The sequence below is a fragment of the Pagrus major genome, chromosome 8 (genome assembly GCF_040436345.1).
Source record: "Pagrus major chromosome 8, Pma_NU_1.0".
NCBI lineage: Eukaryota > Metazoa > Chordata > Actinopteri > Spariformes > Sparidae > Pagrus > Pagrus major.
The window spans coordinates 23,900,219-23,921,550 of NC_133222.1; the positions used below are offsets into that span (position 1 = coordinate 23,900,219).

The 21,332-nt window shown below is 38.6% G+C and overlaps 1 protein-coding gene across 3 annotated transcripts in view; it reads left to right on the forward strand.

The window, feature by feature from the left end:
- Positions 1–4,944: 4,944 nt before the first annotated feature.
- The window catches only part of LOC141001017 (paired box protein Pax-6-like), a 34,170-nt gene continuing 17,782 nt past the window's right edge, over positions 4,945–21,332 (forward strand). For 2 of the 3 annotated variants that reach the window (XM_073471934.1, XM_073471935.1), the window contains exons 1-3: positions 10,058–10,106; positions 18,828–18,958; positions 20,896–21,111. In XM_073471934.1, coding sequence (XP_073328035.1) covers positions 10,094–10,106; positions 18,828–18,958; positions 20,896–21,111 — 360 coding nt within the window. In that variant the 5' untranslated portion in view covers positions 10,058–10,093. Of the gene's footprint in view, positions 4,958–10,052; positions 10,107–18,827; positions 18,959–20,895; positions 21,112–21,332 lie in introns of those variants that run through there. The other variant, XM_073471933.1, reaches the window with a different exon arrangement.

Consider the following 21,332-nt stretch of genomic DNA (forward strand, 5'->3'; position numbering starts at 1 on the left):
GCTCTGTGGTATGCTTGGATGTCATAACTGAACTATGAGTAGGAGGCACACTTTCACTGACTGTGTGGAAATCTAATGTTTTCACATCAGAGATGATGAAGAAAGGCGTTAAAACGAGAGTCTGAGGCTGCAGGTAAAACATACTGATGTAGGCTGATAAAGAAGTTTAGAGATTGCTGATTATTTTTGACATCTAGTTGATTGTTGAAGTCTTATCTTATTATCTTATTAAGTCTTATCTGTGTGTCAAGGATTGGTCTTTGTTGCAGCAGAAAATATCACAATTTAGTTTAGTTTAGTTTAGTTTATTTCGGTCATTTTCCAACATATAAGATTCAAATACACTGGTAGATAGACAATAAATTAACTTAATGCTTTCCAGCTTCAGAAAAACAAACAAAAAACAAGTACACAAAACAGGACCGAAAAGGTGTAGGCTGAAGCTTTTAGCTCATTACACCTACCCTTTTAACATTAATTGCATTTTGTCAGCTGCCTTTAAATTATACAGAGCAATAAAAGAAAATAACAGCAACTAAGAATATACACATTTTAAAATACAAAAACCCCAAACTCATTTAATGTTCACTCTGGTGTTCTTACTTCTGTCTTATATTTGTTAATCATCTTGTGTTTAAATGATTTTTTAAATCTATCTTAAATATTTATATTTATAAATCTTTCATTTCTGTTTCTAAATCATTCCACAAATGTACTCTATATACTGAGACTTTTTTTTGTGAATATACAGTTCCCTCTCAGTTCATATCGACATTTTCTTATTTGGAACAACCCTTGGATACAGTCTTGCAACATGTTGTTGTGTGCTATGTACATCAGTGATGTTATTTTGAGATCTACAACTTCACTGAATTTGAGTGCCTGTGAATTTATGAATAATTTGTTTTTTGGTTGGCAATAATCAGCTCTGTTTATGATTCTGATTGCTCTCTTTTGAAGCAAGACAATCTGATTCATGATTGTTTTATATGTTTTTCCCCAAACCTCCACACAGTATGTAATGTATGGAAGTATGAGCACGGTAACAGATTTGGTTATCCTCTGAGTTTCCAACAGCACGTGAAACGTTCTCTCTGTGCGACATCACAAATTGTGATGATAGTTGAACTATGCACACACTGCGCAGGTGGGCGGAAACGGTGACCAGAAGAAATGTTTTTGTCTTGGATTTGGAGAGAGGCATGAGGCTAAGCATTTCACTCACTTGGGAGAGTGGTAGGGTTTGACATTCACTACTCCAGCTGTGTCACCTGCCTGATCAGTAATGCGGATGTACAATTCACAACTGAGAGTGAGTTAGAAATTTCCATCATCAGCTCTGTAAAAAAGCGATGTGTCTAATCCAGAATGTTATTGATACTTTTAAAACAAGTTTAAATGTCTTCTGGATGTAGTCTGATATGATTTGCTGCTTTCTACTGTTCGTCTTTTTTCCGGCATATTCATGATGATGAACACAAGAAAAAAAAACACAGAAAGGCAAATTCTTCTCCTGGCAATTTGAAACATTTCTGGCAGGTTTGCCCACCTTTAACACGCCCTAATCTTTGTGTAAAAGTGGTACAAGCCTGCATCAATGCAATATGTCTGTATTCCAATTGAAGACCAGAGGAGGGTGTGAATTATACTGGAAGTCAAGTTAAATCAGTCGGATACTGGCCCAGGGAGTACTGTGGGAGTATGGGGTACTAGGGCTGTTGCTACAAGCTATCCGGTTTAACCAAAGTCAGAGCTGTGTCCGTATACTTGGCACAAATTCAAACACGTTTCCAGTGAGTGTTGGACCTGGGTTGCCCATTGTCCCTGATCCTTTTCGTGGCATTCATGGACAGGATCTCAAGCCATGGTGAGGAGAGTGTCCGGTTTGGGAACCTCAGTAGTGTGTCTCTGCTCTTTGCAGATGACATGGTTCTGGCTTCTTCTGTCCGTAAGCTCAAGCAGGCACTGAGGCGGTTTGCAGACAAGTTTGAAGCGGTCTGTCTGGGCACGGCCTATCTCATCTGGCCTAAGAACTCCTCAGGACGAAAAACAACATCAGCCTTCCTCTGTATAGCCTCACTACAATTAACCAGAAAAACTCAGACTATTAAACACAAATGACCAACAATAAATCGTTGTCTGTACTTCCAGTTCAGACCAGGGGATTAGATGGGGCTGAGTTTGGAGCTTGTAGCCCCCACAAATAACCACAAGCACAACTTTCTTTGGTTTGACTGATGGTAATCTGTTTTTTTTTCACCCACAATTGTCTCAATGGGAAACTGTAAAAGAAAACATTCTGTCCTGTTAACTTATATTACAAGATCCTTGGCATATACATGAAGATAACTTCATGAATTTTTTTTAAACAGCTAACATTTAACACTCACTTTACATGTTTGCATTTATTATCCTAACAGATCATCTGTTTAAACAAATAGAAAAATAACAGGGAAATTCAATTTATCCTCACTGAACAAAGAATCTCACATAAAATGTCAAATTATTCTCTGACAGTGATCACACAAAACATTCCTGCTAATGATATTTACTCTATTTAACACTAGAATCATTAATTATTGTAGAATGCACCTCGTTGGCTGCTTTGCTGTCACACTCAGGGAATACAGAATTGGACTCAAATGCAGACAGAGAAAGGCAGCGAGAATATTTCAGTGATTTGTTTAAGCAAAGCTACAAGTAGGCAGGTCCAGGTAATCAGATCCTCAGAAACAAAAGCGCTAACAAAGCAATATGGAAATTGACTTAACAATCTGGCAGGGAACAAATGAAGTGAACTGGTACATATGGGGAACTTCTCTTATACTATGTACAGTGTATTTATACTGTGTACTGTGTATTCACACTGTGTACTGTGTATTTATACTGTGTACTGTGTATTCACACTGTGTACTTTGTATTTATACTGTGTACTGTGTATTTATACTGTGTCCCGGTCAGAGGCACAGGAACCATTTCTACTTGCAGAATGTGTTTATATATTGATTCATTATCTGCCTCTGTATTCAGTGATATTCTGATTGTGAAATCATCATGTGTAAAAAGAAAAGAAAATTGTTTGTAATAAATGAAGAAAGTTGTTTATGGTCCTTTTGATCTCCTACAGTCAGGCTGACACATTTTAAGTCACTGATGAACCAGAAACAAGCTAAATAATAAAACTTGATGGAGACACACTTGAGTTTAATCTGTAATCTGTCTTCACTCTGTATGAAACTCCAGTCATGTTGTGATGTATCAGATCAGTCTGATCCGCTGCAGCGTCCAATCAATAACTGATATCAACTAAAGGGGCGTGTCGGCTGGTCAAAACACTTGAGTGAATCATGAATCAGTCAACTTACTTTGCGCGTGAGGCCAATGTCACTTTGAAACAGGAAAGGCGCTTACACAAACTGGCCACAAAGTAGACAACAAACTATTGTTTTTATGGACGGGTGTGTAGTACATGTAACTTTTAACAGACCTGCAATTATTTTGAAAATAAACAAAAACTAAAACATTGGTCTTGGATGAAAACCAACTGATTCTGGACATAATCTTCGTATTTGCAGAATCATACATTATCAACATTTGTGCGTGGTGAAAGGGTCATCTTCACAGTAATAACTAATACCATCGTACATCTGGTGTCAAAGCAGCCTGGCAGCCTCATTATATCCTTCAAACAAAGCACTTGTCCCACAGTGTCTGCAACTCCAGCCACTGACACCTCTCTGACCTGGAACAGGGGGTGGGGGTGTGAAAGTAGGCAGTGTTTCAAAACAAACATGATAATCAAAATGATTGCGCTTTTGAATATGATTATTTTTACTATTCTATATGCAAAATCTTTTACTAAGCAGATGTTTCCACAGCCAAGATCTGACATATTCTCCTACAACTGATTCTCTACTTATTTAACAGTGAAAACAGTAATACACTTTTGAAAACATATTGAACTTTTTTTTCCCCTGAAACCTATGACTGAATACTGTATATGTTTCTATTTGTGTATATATGCACTGTATTTTTTGATTATCTCTGCCAAAAAAAAAAAGTTTTCACCTGTGTCTGTTTGTTGGTTGGTTTGTCAGCAGGATTACACAAAAAACTACTGAACAGATTTTCTTGAAACTTGGAGGGAGGATGGGTCTCAGCTCAGAATAGACTTAGAATTCTCAGAAAATATTTTTTTATATTAAACCCACTTCTGTCACTTTCCATGTGACAGGCAAAAGACCCAGACTCCTTGGACCAAAATCAGAAAGGGCAGTGGAATTCCTCCTGGAGGAGGAGGAAGGAGGAGGATGGAGAAACACTTCTACCTGTTCTGGTCCAGTGTCTGTTGTACAGCTCAGTTTGTGATTGGTAACTGGCCCAAACCATGAAAAACTGCCCCAGAGTAAGTGTCTGTCAACATCTCACAATGAAATATAAAGTATTTCATAATACTGTTAATCATATTTCAAGTATATCAGTATGGTCTCTGACTACTTGTCAATTTCATGCCAATAAAGCACAATGAAGTGAAGTGAAGTAAAGCTGAGAGAGGGATGAAGTGTGGGAGAGTGATCACACAACTCACACTCACACTCACACACACTGCACACCTCTTTCTCTCTCTCTCTTTCTCTCTCTCTCTCTCTCACTCACACACACACACACACACACACACAGAAACAGGCTCTCACCAATGGAGCTCTAACCCTCCGTCCCCTCCCCTCACTCTCTCTCCCCATCCTCTCTCCGTGACAGTCTCTCGGCCCTCCCACTCACCCCCCCTCCCTCCCTCACCTCTTCTCTCCTCCCTCCTCCTCAGAGGAGCAGCTCTGTCTCTCTCTGCACTTGTCTCCTCAGTCAAGGAGAAACTAATTGGAGGAAAGAATAGAAGAAAGGAGCTGTTGGAAAACTAAACGAAGCAAAACTTTACTTGTCTACAGCATGCCACAGAAAGGTAAGCTCTCTCTCTCTCTCTCTCTCTCTCTCTCTCTCTCTCTCTCTCTCTCTCTCTCTCTCTCTCCCACCTCTCCCTCCATCAGTTGGAGCTTGGAGTTAAAAAGTTACAGTTTGTTGTAGATGAAGATTAGTTGGTAATGAGGGACCCGGCTTGGAAAAAGAGTGAAGAGAAACATGTTTTCATTCTAATGTTAACAAAGAACGAAAATACATTTTAAACAGAGTAGAAAACTGAATTAGTAGAAACAACAACTGAACATTCAGCATGAAAAACAATAAAAATGGTTGAAAGAAGAAAACAAAACAGAAAGAGTTTCCAAAACAGAAATGCCGAGGGAAGAAAGACAGCTCTCCATCACTCTTTCTGTCTCTTAAGTGGTGGAAATATTTGGTGGAGCAACAATTCAAATAGACAAAAGATAGATAAAATATTTCTTTTGAATTTATTTCAACAGATTGCTCTTAAATGATGGAAATATGACTTATTAATTATGTCTAACCGCCATTGACAGCTTCACACAAAATCTGGAATTTTCAAACAACAGATGCTTATGTCTAGTTTCAGAAGTTGCTGAGAGACGCTGAAGTTATCTTAAATCACAACCAAAAGACTACAAACAGTCATAAAAACCTAACAAGCTCCTCTATATGTTTACCGTTTGCATACTATTGGCAAATGACTTGTGTTAACATGTTAGTCCAGTAACTGCACTGAAACGGCCTCAGGAGTACGTTTTTATTCTATCTGCAAGTTCAAGTCCTGTGTCTTACATCGGGCCGGACTGCACTGCTTGGTTCGGAGTTCAATTGGCCAGTCCCGTGTAGAACGCGCCGACTCAACAACTCACAAGTGAGCGCGCAGAAAAACACAAACAAACAAACAACAACCCTAACGCATCGCTCGCTTCCGATTTGACGCTCGTGCTGAGAGCGCGTGGAGCTGCCGGGTGACTGCAGTGGATTAGTCCTGGCTCGTTTTCTCTGACGGGTTCTGGATGCTCGACAGGACAGCAGGGTGCATTTATTTACCAGAAGTTTTTAGATACCTCCGACCTGCCTGTCAGAGAGCGGAGAAGTGTGCTCTGAGGATGTGATCACTTTTATCACCAGAGCTAAACGCTTAAATACAGCAAGTATATTTCCTTCTCCACGGTCTTTTGAGTCCAGAAAATTATTTGGAGCAATCTGTCAGTAAATCCGCCATGTTGCGTCAACCTCAGACTTTATGATACGTTGTAGGCTACTCTACTGTTTATTTTTAAAGATCCCACAAACAATTTCTATCATCGATCCTGGGATGTTTCCACATCGTGTATAGCTCATTCGTTATATTAAACCTTTCATTTAGGCTACATGAAAAAATCCACCTTTTACAGTCGCCCTAAATCAGCCCTATATGATCATAAACCTCAAGTGAACAATGTCCCTGTGCTCTTCTTCAAACACTCGGAACCAGCCAGCCTTACTGTACTCAGACGGTGTGATTAAGAACTTTTTATATCCAGACTGGTCGTCTCTAAATGGATATAAGGGAGCTAAAGGTTTCACGGCTCTTTGACCTGAACATTAAAGGATAAAACTACAAGTCATTCATTTAAGACTATCATTTGTAACCTGTAAAGACCATATTTTTATTTTTGTCAGCTAAAAAAATGCTGTAGAAAATTGTAGAATATTAGTTGCCTTAATTGATATTTAAAGGCAAAATAAGGAAGGTTACTGTATTAAACCTATAAACGATCAGGTTCTCCAGTGAAGGCCTTGTGATATTTATTTGACTTGTTCTTCATGGAGGCCCAGGCAGAAAATACCGGAGTGTTTGAGAGGCCTTCAAATCGTAACTCCGTCATTTTAATATCCTGCCTATGTGTCTGAATCACATTCTAAATAAGAATACGCGTCTGCTCTCAGTCTGATACAATACACGCTTTTTAAACACAAAGCCGGCATATACAAGACGGTAAAGTTGGTCTTAATTGATCTAATTAAGTCAGCTGTTAATTAACGTCTTCATTAAATCGAAGCCAATTAACTGCATGATTAATCAGGTCAGAATGAATTCATCCAACATGTGGATTTGTAACATTTCAGTTGTTTGTGTGTCAGCGGGATGACAGCGGAGCGGAGCGGCACTGGCCGCCGGAGGCGTGACATTCACTGCACGTGCACAAAAACACATCTTGAGCCGTATTTCATTTGAAGTGATCGCGAGCAGAGCAGCAACTATCTGATGTTGTATTATTACAGAATAACCGGCTTTCTGTTCAAATGTCATATTGAATTTGATTTTTAAAGTGTTACTAAAATACATCATGTATCCTACAGAATGTGATGTGAGTGCTGGCTGCTGCTGGTCACCGTGAACAACCTTTAAAACAGCGTCAAACTAACATCATCACCTAAATACAGACTCTCAGCCAAAACTTTAACCCTCCACAAACTCTTTTTTCTTCTTGCAGGGGACAGACCGCCGACAACCCGCTAACCGAACCAACCCCGTAATCTAGACCAGGCTGTAAGAACAGAACCATTTTTATTTCGAACATTTAAAATCCAAGAAAACAAACCATGAAAAACTTTTAAAGAACAAGTCATGAACAACAAAATGAAAACGAAATAACAGTCAACCTGTAGCCTACAACCAATTCAATAAAGAAACACAGTTGACATGTAGCCTATCACTTACTGACTGGAGGTCAGATTTAGTTTATCAGTTCATGTCTGTGTGTCGTGTAGTGTAGCGGGCTCCTGCAGGCTGCTGTCTGTGAGTGATGAAGAAGGTGAAGTGATGCCACAGCCGGTCATTGACTTTTTCCTGTCCGTCTCTGTAGAACGTCCTTGACTGATAATGTCCAGCTATCATGTAAAATGATCTCATTCTCGGCATCAACAGTTGCCTTTACTCACTGTGTCGGTCTGCACTTATTACAGTGTTACAATAAAATATTAGCTACTAGGCTACTACTGAATTATTATTTTTATGATGATGATGATGATGATGATGATGATGATGATGATGATGATGAACCTGCAGTGACAGTGTTCTGTGCAGCGGGACTCAGCAGCAGTGTCCTCAGTGTTCGGCCGCAGATCCGCGCCTCTCTCAGCTCTTTTCTGCTCATATCAGCGCGCTGAATGCGGCTGAATGAAACTTTTATATTGTCATCAGTGTGTTCAACAGAACTCCTTTATGTCAGTTGCACTGGTCAAATTGGGCTCCCCGCCGCGGTTTTGTGTCACAGATTTTTTAACGAGCCGCAGCTAACGAGCCAACGACACCAAAATCCCGCGGACACACAAAGCCTGGCGGGTATTTACCGAGCCGAGCCGCGGCTCCGCTCCTCCGGCTCTTTGTCTCCTTTCACAGGGAGAAAGGCGCTGAGTTACAGCGGGGACAAGGTGCCCATAGCCGGCCTGTGCGTGTGTGTGTGTGTGTGTGTGTGTGTGTGTGTGTGTGTGTGTGTTCCTGTGTGGAGATGCTTCATGTTCATTATGCAGGTTGGTAATGACAAGAGAAGGGCTCGCTTTGAAGCTTTTATTGGTGAGCTTTTGAAAGGCTTTGGTGTGAATATCGGAATGAAGTATGATGCATGTCGTGTTTTCTACATGCATCAGTGACAACAGATAGTTCAACTAATCGTCTTGGTTTGTCTCATCATCCTCAACAACAGGGCACTTTTTGGTGAAAATGAAGGACAGTTTAACATTTATGGATAATCATTAATGATAATCATTTAGGCACAACTATCATGATTTGTCAGGAGCAATTTGTCTTCATTGAGGGTTTATAGTAGAGATGGGACTGAACTGCGGACTCACAGCTAAACCACTATTCCACCAGGACACCCACAGTTTGTTACCAGTCATTCTAAAATTATTTAGAAAATTCACAAAATATATGGCTTCTGCTGTGCCACAAGTCATTGTGCTAAATGTAATATTTTCATTATTCAGTTCAACAAACAATCTTGAGGTAGCTCAATGCTGATTTCCTTTCTTTCAGTAATATCCGACAGGTCTAAGATCATTTTGTAGACCCAAGTTGTTCAAAATGAAAACAAATAAGACATGACTTATCAAATGCAAACAAAAAAATATATCAATATATTTGTAGAAATACATGGAATTGTGAAACATTCCTTTTTCTCTCTTTATCAAGAAGAGTTATAATTTATTTGCTTCAGTCATTTTTTTTATTGAATCTGTTTTTTGTTTTTTTTTCAAAATGTTCTGTTAGTTTTTATTTCACAACATGATTTTCTACAGGATAATCCCAGTGACCACAAAGTGTAGAGAAACAATCAAGATCAAGACCTATCGGTGGGCTGAATGAGCAGACAGGCATAACCTGCATTAAACTCTGTTATTGTGAAAGGATTGATAATAATTCATAATTTCATGGTTATATCATATAAAAAATATAAAATTCATTTGATTCTATAGTTTTCTTTTAATTTTGAACACACAAATTGCCTGTAAATCCTTCTTGTTTACACCAATAAGAATAATGTGATTCAGTTTCTCCACAAACTCTGTGAGTCCAGTGTTCGAGAAGACAGAGTTTTGTCTTTCCACAGATGACCTAAGATACATAAAGCAACTCCTCACTCATAGTTGAAGTTATGTAAAGAAATAAGAAGAAAGCAGATGTGATTCTAATTTCCAGTGGAGTGTAGAAATAACATTTAGTATTACTGAGTATAGATAAATGTGTTCGATGTGTCCTGCTTTTCAGTTTGTGGGAGCACACTGGACCTGAGTGTGAGGCCTGGACTCAAGACTGGGACTCAAGTCTGTGCTCATAACTTTATGGACATTAGCATACATTAGCATATGAACCAATCACAGGATTTATTTATCCAGACTGTGTCTCGGGTTTTTTCACCTCAACAAGTTTTATTGTCCGATATAGTGTCTTTCTATCTCGCTTCTGTAGAAAAGTTGATTAGGTAAGAACTGATTCGAGGAGATCCAAGAAGACACTTTCTCTTCCTTTACTCTAACTAAGTGTCCAGGGACAGACATGTGCTTTATTGTCTATACACGTGTTGCATAATACAACACTATAACAGATTATGTCTCTGTTTGTACAGATTTCAGGAGTCAAACAAGCTGGGAGACTGGAGTGGCCTCCATGATGCAAAACAGTGAGTTACATCTCTGAAGTATTTTGTTGTTATTATCATTCATGCTGATGTTACCGTATCTGTAAGCGAGGTTAAAAACAAGTATATGTTTAGCAGTGTTTTAATAACACATTTATACACCTATGTATGTGGTATCTATACACACACACACATGTGTATATATATATATATATATATATATATATATATATATATATATATATATATATATGTATATATATATATATATATATATATATATATATATATATATATATATATATATATATATATATATATATACACATATATATATACCAATGGTAAACTATAGTTAAATAAACTTTAATTAATAGTTATTTAACCGTTAACAAACACTTCATAAACCATTTATTAAGCAAAAGTAATCCATTGCAACTTTATAATGACCGTCCAAATGGTTTGTATGGTTTCTATGTTTATAGATTAACTACACAATATTTATTAACCTTGTAAATGGTTAATCGTAAGTAATCTTTACTTGCAACTTTTCAATAAACAATTGCTTAAAAAATGATTTCAGTTTTTGTTACCAGTGAAATAACAATTAACTAACATTTAACTATACTATAATTTACCATTTATTAATTCAAAACCTGAACCAGATTTAGTATGTTTCATTACTCATCATTTCGTCATGTCTGAAATTCTGTTGTTTCCTTGTGCTGTAAAATATTTCTTAATATTAAAGGATAATTCTGGTTTATCTTCCATTCCCTGTTTTGGTTCACTCCCATATTGTTGCTTTCCGCTGCAGCAGACAGCTGTTTTTACTTAAAAACAAAGCTCTAAAAGCGTACTTACACTATGTGTTCAACACCTAACAGCTGACAGACACAGAGACTAACTGGTGTACATAGTGGAGCATTTCAACCCATTCACCAGAAGAAATGTTGACAGTGTACGTTTTGTGCAAACCAAAGATAAGTTGACACTTTACATTTCTTTATGTTTGCGTCAATTTAAGTCCAATTTTGTGACAAGGTTGTGATTAGGGTTTAGACACAAAAACACTTCGGAAAAGAGCTAATTTTACTTAAGATTTTAAAAAAACTGATACTGACTTTGGTCACAAACACGGCTTGAGATGTCCTGAGGTCTCCTTAAACTATGCAGTAGTTTCACTCTCACAAATGTTGAAACACAGACTTGAACTGCAGTCGCTGGCTTGGCAGCCTTCTCGCCTGCAACTCCACCACCATCTCCTCCACCTCCATTAAAATGGTCATGTGAATGTGATATGATATATCTTGCTGATGATTATGATCTATACATGCTGAAATGTCATTATGGTATGTAGCCTATGACACAAACAAATGTGAAGATATCAGGGGTTTGCAGAAATGTTAACTGCCAAAATTTTATCCTGTTGACTGGGCTAAGCATTTAGCCACTAAAGAACCAGATTTTCCCCTCAGGAGTTGCTATAGAGACCAAAAACAGTAAGTATTGGACTCAAATTCACTAGTTGGTCAGAAACACAACTCATTATTTTTAGGCAATTTTCACTTATTATTCCTCATTTCTTTTAAGTTTTCACGTGTTTGAAAGGATAACTTTTCCCGTATGCATCTTCTTCCCAAAGCTATGACATAACAAAAACATGATTGGTCAGTTGTAATGATGCTCCCGGAGTAACATTATTTATGATGTTCCAGGAACAACACCAACAGGGCGATATCAGATTGTTTGGAGCAGGAAAGAGATTTGGTGTCCCTGTAAACAACCTCTCACACACAATATACACCAATAGTGTGCATTTTTACATTATAATTTGGGCTTGCAATTACTTTTTCTTGTAGCTTTGTCGTATTTTTATAAGTGATAATAATCAAGTAAATATCTGACATCTGTGGACATGGCAACATCACAAAGAAAGTCTGTAGGAAAGAGAGCACGAGTAATGAGACACCTAAACAACAAAAATGGGGCCCAAGTTGTGATAAAGTGGAATACTCTTTAATGATCGGTGTAAAACGGACCTAAACGCAGATCACCCATCAGTAAAGCAGACTCTTTAGTTGTGTATAGTCTGTGAATGTACCTTAAATTTTGATGGTCATCAAAATGACTGATTTAATCTTTTAGATATCTTTGTTAAAGATGACTAGTGAGATCAAAATGCTGGGCTGTATAAAACCTTTTGGGTGGGACTGACAACTCCACCTGATTTCTTCTTTCTTACTGCTTGACAAGAGGTCCACGCTCTCTGCAGTGAAGGTGTGTGGATTTTTTCTCTCTCTGTGTCTTTGCTTGTTTCTCTGTCCTGCATCTCTCCTCTGATCAGTATCAGTCCCACACTGCTTTTACCCCTTACATCTACCTCACCTTGAATGATGCTGCTTGACATGAAATGCAGCCAGGTCTCTGTTGGGCAGTAACGTTGGGTTAAATGTCAGACTGGGTGCTTTTATCAAACATCTCCATTTCTCAAATAGTGAAAATTGAGCAGCTGGATGGAGGCTGGTTTGTTGAGGAATACCTAAAGGTGAACACCAATATTAATTTGTGAAGATGATTAGTGAATGAAGCACAGATTGAGTCAGGAATGGATAAAAATGAATGAATGGTTCAGTCAGTCTGCAGTGTGCTCCACCAGTGTGTGTGTGTGCGTGTGTGCGTGTCTGTGTGTGTGTGCATTACACAGAAATCAAAACTAGACATGAAATTAAAGAATTTTATTGAAAGTCAAACAAAAAAAAATTCTGATCCACAGAAAAAAAATAATTCTGTTGAGCAGTAGTATCAGAAAAAATGATCTAAATTTGCTTGTGTCAATGCATGTCGTTTCCCTGTGTAAATAGCAAGTTCAGATGTATCCCATTTCAGATTAGAGAGACTTTCTCTCTCAGGTAATTAGAATGGATATCATATGTCGATTTTGCACAACTTGGTTACAACATGCATTGTTTAGTGCATTGCATCGTGTAAGGATATTCGAATCTCTGTTGGATTTCAAAAATCCAGAATGTCATGAGTTATCTTTTTGCTAGATTTTTTCCCATTATGTTAAAAGAGGAGTGTGTCCTTCCATTGTCAATATTTCTCTTGAATTTCTCTGTGGATCTGCAACAAGACTGGTTATTTCTCTGCTAACAACAGATGCACAGATTAATTTTAATTTGACATGTGATTTACAGTAAACTAGATATGATTACATAGGGCCTTATGATGTTAACAGTAAGAAAAATAAGTTGTAAAATGTGATATAACAGAATAAAAGTTGGCAATGCACCTTTCTGCAGCACTGGTTTTATGCTCTAGTTAGGGTTAAGCACAAAACCCCTTTGTTTAAGGTTCAGAAAAGATCATGTTTTGGCTAAAAATACCTGTTTTGGTCGCCATGAGTCCGACTTGAGATGTCCCGACTTCTCATTAAAAATTTAAAAAAGGAATAAAGAAAACACAAAAACAGCTGGAAATTGTCCTGACGTTTCCTTAAAAATATCTAGTAATTTCACAATTTTGTCCCAAACTGTGGGCACTGTTTTGGCAACCTTCGGGCCTGTAATTTAATTATTTTAGAGATATCAAGGTATGACACGTACAATTGTGAACGTATTTATGGTTTGCAGAAACATTATGTGCCAACATCTCATTCTGGGGACTGGGCTGCAACAAGACTGGTTTCTTCTCTGCTGACAGCACATGCACTCTTTAATTTTAATGTGACACTTGATTTACAGTAAAATAGACATATCATTCCATAATAATGATTTATAAAAACCATCAGATAAATAGGTTGTAAAATGAGGTATAATATCAACACCTGCCTCGCAAAAAGAACAACTGCATTGGTAATTTCAACAAGTGCCACAAAATATGTTATATTCAAGTGACAAAGCACAGGAATTATGACGGGACAGCAGGAGGAAGTCAGGTGCAATTTTTTTTCTCAAGCATGACCACGATCATTCTAACCTTAACCAAGTGTTTATTGTTGTAAACATGAAGATGACACTCTGCTAACCATAGCAAAGTTGTCATTTCAACCTAAACCACAATGTTTGCCTAGACCTAACCAAACCAGACTTTAACCATTAAGTTGCCTCATCATCTCAACAGTGATTTGTAAGAGTTTTGGATCATGGACTAGTGATGTCATCCCGCTGCTGTGGTTGCATGGACAAACAACAATGTTTAAAGTCGAGAGCGTATTGATAATAACAGTAAACGGCTAAAGTGAAAGTAAATTCAGTCAGGTTCAGTGTGAATGAGCTGATTTAAAGTGATAAGCTGCTGAGCTGCTCTCCCAGGGGCCCACTCGCTGTGAGTGTGTGTGTGTGTGTGTGTGTGTGTCCACAGAGAGACCACAGCCAAATTGACTCCATATGTCTGTCTATTAATTGTGTGTCAGCAGAGGAAAGCCCTGGTGTGTTCCCCTGGGAAATGACGCTGTGATTAACATTTCTACAGCAAAACAATCGACCCCGAAACACAAAGTGAACATGATGTGAGGCAGCATGAGGGAGAGTTAGAGGGTGAAATAATCCACCGTCACACTTAAAGTCAACAGCAGCTTCTTCAGAGGCCCTTACTCTTCATATAATTTAATTAACCAGAAGATAAGTTCAAAGGCATGACAATGTGAGGCGTATTGGAAGATAAACCATCTCTGATTCAGGTTATCCATCTGTTTTTCCAGTGGAGTAGCTCTGCTCCAAGGGAGGAGGGGGTGGGGTCAGAGAGAATCTCTCTGTGCTTCTACCCTCTGTCCTCTCTCTCTCTCTCTCTATATATATATATATATATATATATATCTATGAATGAATGAATGAATGAACACCCTGAGGTTTCTTAACTGAATAATTCATTATTTGATGAATTACTGATTATTAATTATACTAAGCAATAAATGATTAGCAATTACAAAGACATACAGGAACCAGGTGACCTATTACCTTTACTGTAGCTCCATTTTACTGCTGTTAGATCACTGTTGCTAACATTGCTGAATATCCTTTTCATGAATGAATATTCTGTCACTGTATATTTTTCTTGTTGCACACGCCTGAGGATGGTTACATGTCTTTGGTAACTTTGTAATATGCATTAGTTTATAGGTAATAAGGCCTTTATAAATTATTATAAGATGATTATTAAGATTAATAAAACTGTTCAAGTGTTAATAGCTAAATAAATACCTTTATCATTAAATGATAAGACATTTATAAGCACTAATGAGAAACTAATGCTTATGAACAGTTTATAAACTGCTTAAGAACATAAATAAAAGCCTTACAAGTTTCCATAATTGTTGATAAAAGCATTATGAATTCACTGAGTTTATTTAATTTATGTCACAGTGCCATGTTAGGGTTAAGAGATCCTTTATTATGCAATTATTAACAGTTAACTATGCTTTGTGCAGCTACTGGAATCTAAAGTGAGAACGATGCATTATAAAGGTATATATATTCTATGATGATATTATTAACACTTGTATAATCTTTTTAATGTTAATAAGCTTCTTGTAAGGACTTAAAAGGGCCTTATGACCTATGAAATAATGCTTATTACAAGGAGCTTAACACAAATCACACTGTAGCACTAACAATAATATAATAATAATATAATAATAAATAAAACACAAACAAATTAACACATTCAGCAATTTGATAACGCTTAAAGACAGAGGTTTTCCAACCGACAGCCTGCCAGACCTAAGTTGAATCCCCGCCAGGCCTAATCATCTGAGAATTTGTTTGGAATGTGTTTTTAAGATTTCAAGAAAAATGTGTCATGTTAGCAGTGAACTCCTTTAAGGAATAACAAGCTGTGTGTGTTACATTAGCAAGTCAAGCGAGAGAAGGATAGAGCGTGTAAGTGACAGTGAGTGTGATGTCAGCAGTAATAGTACAGAGGTGAACGTAGCAGTGTGTGTTTAGCGTAGGCTGTTTGTTGGTAACTAAATGCTACAACTCCTCAGGACCTAAAATAAGTTCCCATTTCTTGCTTGTCACTTGCTGATTAAAGTGAAGGGGTTAGGGTTAATGGTAATGGTAAGGAAAAGATCATGTTTTGGCTAAAAACAATGGTAGCATGGTGTCATATTACAGAACTGTTGTGTTTGTTTCTTATTAATATTGTTCTTACTGCTTTATTGTTTCTCTTGTTAATATCATGCTTTTTTGTTTACATGTTTTTACTTATCATTGTTGTTTTTATTGATGCTTAGCTCTATTTTTGCTCTCCCCTTTGCTGCTGTAACAATGCAGTTTTGCCTGTTGTGGGACTAATAAAGGATTATCTTATCTAATCCTATCTTATTAATATTTATGGCAGTCATCCTTCCAATGATGACTGAATGGAGCATCTAAAGTGAAAACTTTTTTGATATACAGCAGCCCAACTGGTCACACTGTGTGTGTGTGTGAGTGTGTGTGTCAAGGGCGTAGGTTTGGTCTCAGCTTTGGTAGTGACATTACCAGGGGTGGACTGGGACAAAAATTCAGCTCTGGCATTTTCTGTCCAGACCAGCCCACTATATTATCAGCGGACACCACGAAGAAGTCCACAAATCTCGTGGCGTCCTTTCTCACACATACTACAAAGGAGAGTCATATTCCTTGATAGCAGTTAACAAATAAAGCACGTAGCTATGAACTCAAGGACTAAAACTGACAGCTATAGCAATCAACCAATCAATCTTTGTTCATTATAGTGTCAAATCACAACAGAAGTTATGTTATGACCAGGGGTGGGACGAGACTAACGTGAAGAACCCAAAACCAGAGACGGGGTGGAGTTTTTCTCACATCATTACTTACATTTGCACAACAGTTGGTGCATTTCTCAAAACAATTAGTACAAACTGCAAAACCTTGTTGATAACCTGCAAAAGCATGTCACATGCTCAAAATAGAGGTCATTCCTCAAAACCAAGTATTCCTATCAATGAAAGTGTGTGTGTCATAAAAAAAAGTCCTGACACCATCATTTATGAACAAGGTAGTCAAATGGCTTTGTCGTGTTTTCATTAGGACACTTTACTAGTGTTTCCCAATGCAAAACAGCCAGATCTTTGTGACCTGAAAATGCTCAAGACTATACACTAACACTATACACAGCCATTTGAAAACTACAGTAAAAGTAACACATTTACACACAAATTATACCTATTAGATAGTTATCACCTCAGTAAACAATAAATGAATTGAAAGATTACAATAAATTCAATGGTAAATATTGCAAATTAAACTTATTATTTGCTACAGGTTTACTTGTGTTTTGTATCTCTGTTTACAGCTCATCAGGCCACGTGAATGTTTACTGTTGCTATGGCAACAAGAGACCGCTGACGTTAGCATCTGTTAGCTAGCTTAGCTAAATCATCTGAACAATAATAACCCATAATATCACAATTCGGCGTATTTGAACAAAATCAACCACAACTACCAACAGTCACAGCCCTTTAACTCTGGGCTGATGTGCTGCCACATGTTAGATTGTCAAAGTTAGAACAATAACGGCTTCAGTCCCTGAGGAGCTGCGTTAGCATTAGCGGCAGCTGCGTTAGCATTAGCGGCAGCTGCGTTCATCAGTATGCAGTTAGTGAGGTCGCATCACATTCAATGTAAAAGCGTCTTTTACTTTGTTTTGGACGTGTCTCAAACATTTAGCCGAGCCAGCCCCAGGCTGACGTTACTGACCCTGTCTGCCTCCACTCGCTCATCATCGTCAGGTCCTCCTCCCTCGTCTCCCGGCGCAGCAGCACCTGTGGCTGCTGGCGGGTCGGTGTTACTGGTCCCGGCACCAAAAAGCTCCGTCAACTTCGCACATTTAGCAGCCTCCACCTCCAGAGACTTCAACTTTTTAATCGCTGTTTCTCAGCTGTTTCTTCCTCTTATCCATTTCAAGTAGCGGACACAGTTTGGAAGATGCTCACTACTACCACTCACTAACGTTACTACTGGCTCAGCAGCAGACAAATATTGGTAGTGACTATTTTGCAATCCTCGAACATTGGTTGTGACATGTCACGACCATCTATATAGAAACCTACGCCCATGGTGTGTGTGTGTGTGTGCGTGTTGGCCGGTTGTATGATTTATTAATGCCCTGTAGAGAGGTTTATAAATCTGCAATATGCTTTCCCCCACAGAGCCATTAACAAACAATAGACAATTGATTCAGTGTAAATCCCTACTTAACCTGCACAGTGTCACAGCACAGGCTGTGGTCGCTGAGAGAAACATGTCAGACCTGCAACATGTTGATCAGCAGACAGAATTTTAAGCTTCACACAAAAACATATATCTTTTGGCATTATAGGACAGCTTAAGAGATGACAGGGAACAGGATGAGAGAGAGGGGAGATGACATGCAGCAAAGGGCCGCAGGTTGGACTCGAACCCTGGGCCACTACAGTGATCATACAGCATCTGTACATGGGTCATACTCTCTACCAGCTGAGCTACTGGGGCGCCCTCAGTATGAAACTTTGACCCTAACCTGGTTGACTCAGGTCAAGTTTCATTTTCCCTACACACACCTGACCTGAGCTCCCTCTTCGCTTGCATGTGCAGTGTGGCTATTCAGTTCATTGTGGTTAGGCTTCACTTTTCATTTCCGCTCATTTTTTTCTGCTTTGGACTGAATCAAGATCATCGTAGAATAAATATAGCTTTGTAGACTAAAAGCCTTTATTTTACTTTCTGTTTGTGTGTGTGTGTGTGTGTGTGTGTGTGTTTGTGTGTGTAGGTCACAGTGGAGTAAACCAGCTGGGAGGTGTGTTTGTGAATGGGAGACCTTTACCTGATTCTACCAGGCAGAAGATAGTGGAGCTGGCACACAGTGGAGCTCGACCCTGTGACATTTCCAGAATACTACAGGTAAACTCATCAGGCTCAAAGCTGATACTGTCAGTGGTTGTAGAGACTATCTATCTAATTTGAGTCACAGGTCATGCAGAGAAACACACAATACAAATGATACAATACACTGCATCCCTGGATGTTGGTAGGGTTAGGTTATTTGTATGGCATCCAGTTGGACTTATGTATGTCACTCTACATCAACACTGTCCTCCCAAGAAAAACAACAACTTCTGTTTTTTGTTAAAATGCCTACATATGACCTACAGTCATACCCTAACCTATACTGAAAAGGTCCAGTGTGTAAGATATAGCCAAACTTGAGATAAAACAGTCAAAAAACTTTCAAATATAATTTTGTAGCTCAAGAGATGATAGTCTGATATCTGTTTAGTTCCAGGTGAGACATGTATGCAGGTGGTGAGTTCGTTACTCAGTCTAATATGTCAACAAAATAAACTAACAAAATGTCAAGAAAGGAAATATTTTTAAACCTATTTTCCTTCCTAAATCAGAAAAACACAACTGTACACCATCTTTAATGTAAGTTTCTTAAGACAAGCTTAATTGCCTTGTTAACTCATCATAAAACACACTCCAAAGTTGTCATAACTTAATAAAACTCAACAGAACAGTGTTGGTTTGTCTTTCCACAATCACCTCTGGTTTGGTTCAAATAAATCCTAAGTTCACAGAGTAAGATGTGAAAATATTCTGGCTTTATATGCCGTTTTCACCCACTGCTGATGTCCAACTCTCTCTCTCCTCTGCTGCTTCACCTCTCTCCTGTCCCCAACTACCGTTTCTCTTTGTCCCCGGAGTCATAGTCCTGGTAGAAGCCGCTGTCAATCACCTCTGTACCATATCCCCTGTCTACAAACAGACCTCCGTCAGTCTCAGAGGCTGTGTTTAGTCCCATTCTGCTGTCCAGCTGTGTTCACTGCTGAGCCCAATTGAGCTGAGCCCCGTTGTTCACGGTGACTCTATCCATGATCTGAGGTTGTGACCCAGGCAGAAACCAGTCAGCTAATAAGGCCACTAGCTCAATGGCTAAATTAGCTAATTAGCTAATGGTTACTAGCTCCAGCAAAGTTTCCTTGTTTCTACAATCACCAGATTGATGCAGCAGAACAATAGATAATGTCCCTTTAGAATAGAATAGAATAGAATAGAATAGAATAGAATAGAATGCCTTTATTGTCATTGCACAATGTACTAGAAACTTCAGTGCAACTCCTCAGTGGTCATACAAATAAAAACACCAGTACACAGCAAATTGACGGACAACTCAGACACAAAACACAGAAAGTATAAAATCAAGTAAGAAGGTAAAAGTATCAAGTATAAAAACAAGTGTAAGAACAGTAATACATAAAACTCAGCAGCATATTATTGTACTTCACCAGATCTATTGCACAGGATATATAATAAAAATAGAATATAATATATTGCACAGGGGAATATTGCTCATGGATGGTTTTTGGGTTCAATACTTTGATGACATATCTCAGAGAGCAAAGCTGCTGTGTACATGCGTGCTGCATATCCTACATATATTTATTTATTCCACACATTCCTCTTCCCTGTTAAAACCTGGTGCCTATATTTTCCACAACACAATCCCCCTGCCAACAGTTTGGCGGGAGATTTGCGTGTGATATGCTAGTAGTTGTTAATGTGTCCTTGAGTCTCTAACGTTCAGCTCCATCTTCAGTCCCAACCAACACACCAGCTCTGTCTCTGGAGCTATCAAAGACTTAACACGACTTTTTCCACATATGCCGTAGTCCCCCGCAGTACCTATAAGCAGACTTTCATATGTTATGTGGTGGAGTCCCCCTTTAGCCATTGCCATGATGGCTCCGTAGATCATCTTTCAAACAGGAACCTTTTGAAAGCCAATCAGTTTTTGCCCTAGCCCCCACAAATCTGTGTGATGCTGTTTTTGTGTCCAGGTGTCTAATGGCTGTGTGAGTAAGATCTTGGGCAGGTACTACGAGACGGGTTCCATCCGTCCTCGGGCCATAGGAGGGAGTAAACCCAGGGTGGCCACTCCAGAGGTGGTGGGAAAGATCGCTCAGTACAAGAGAGAGTGTCCATCCATTTTTGCCTGGGAGATTAGAGACCGACTGCTGGCAGAGGGAGTCTGCACCAACGACAATATACCCAGTGTAAGACCTTCTGTTCTTCAGCCAAGTCATGTCAATAAGAGCTTTGCTCAGGGCATGTTAGCCAAACATTGAGACTAATCAGTGAAACATTGTACATTTGTTACACTCTAACAACAGGCTTGCGGGTGGTCTTGGTACTAGAAGTTCCTGGGAGTCAGCAGATGTGGCACAAAAATAAGCTGGAGCAGGCAGTTTTAACTAGAATGATACTCACATCTGTG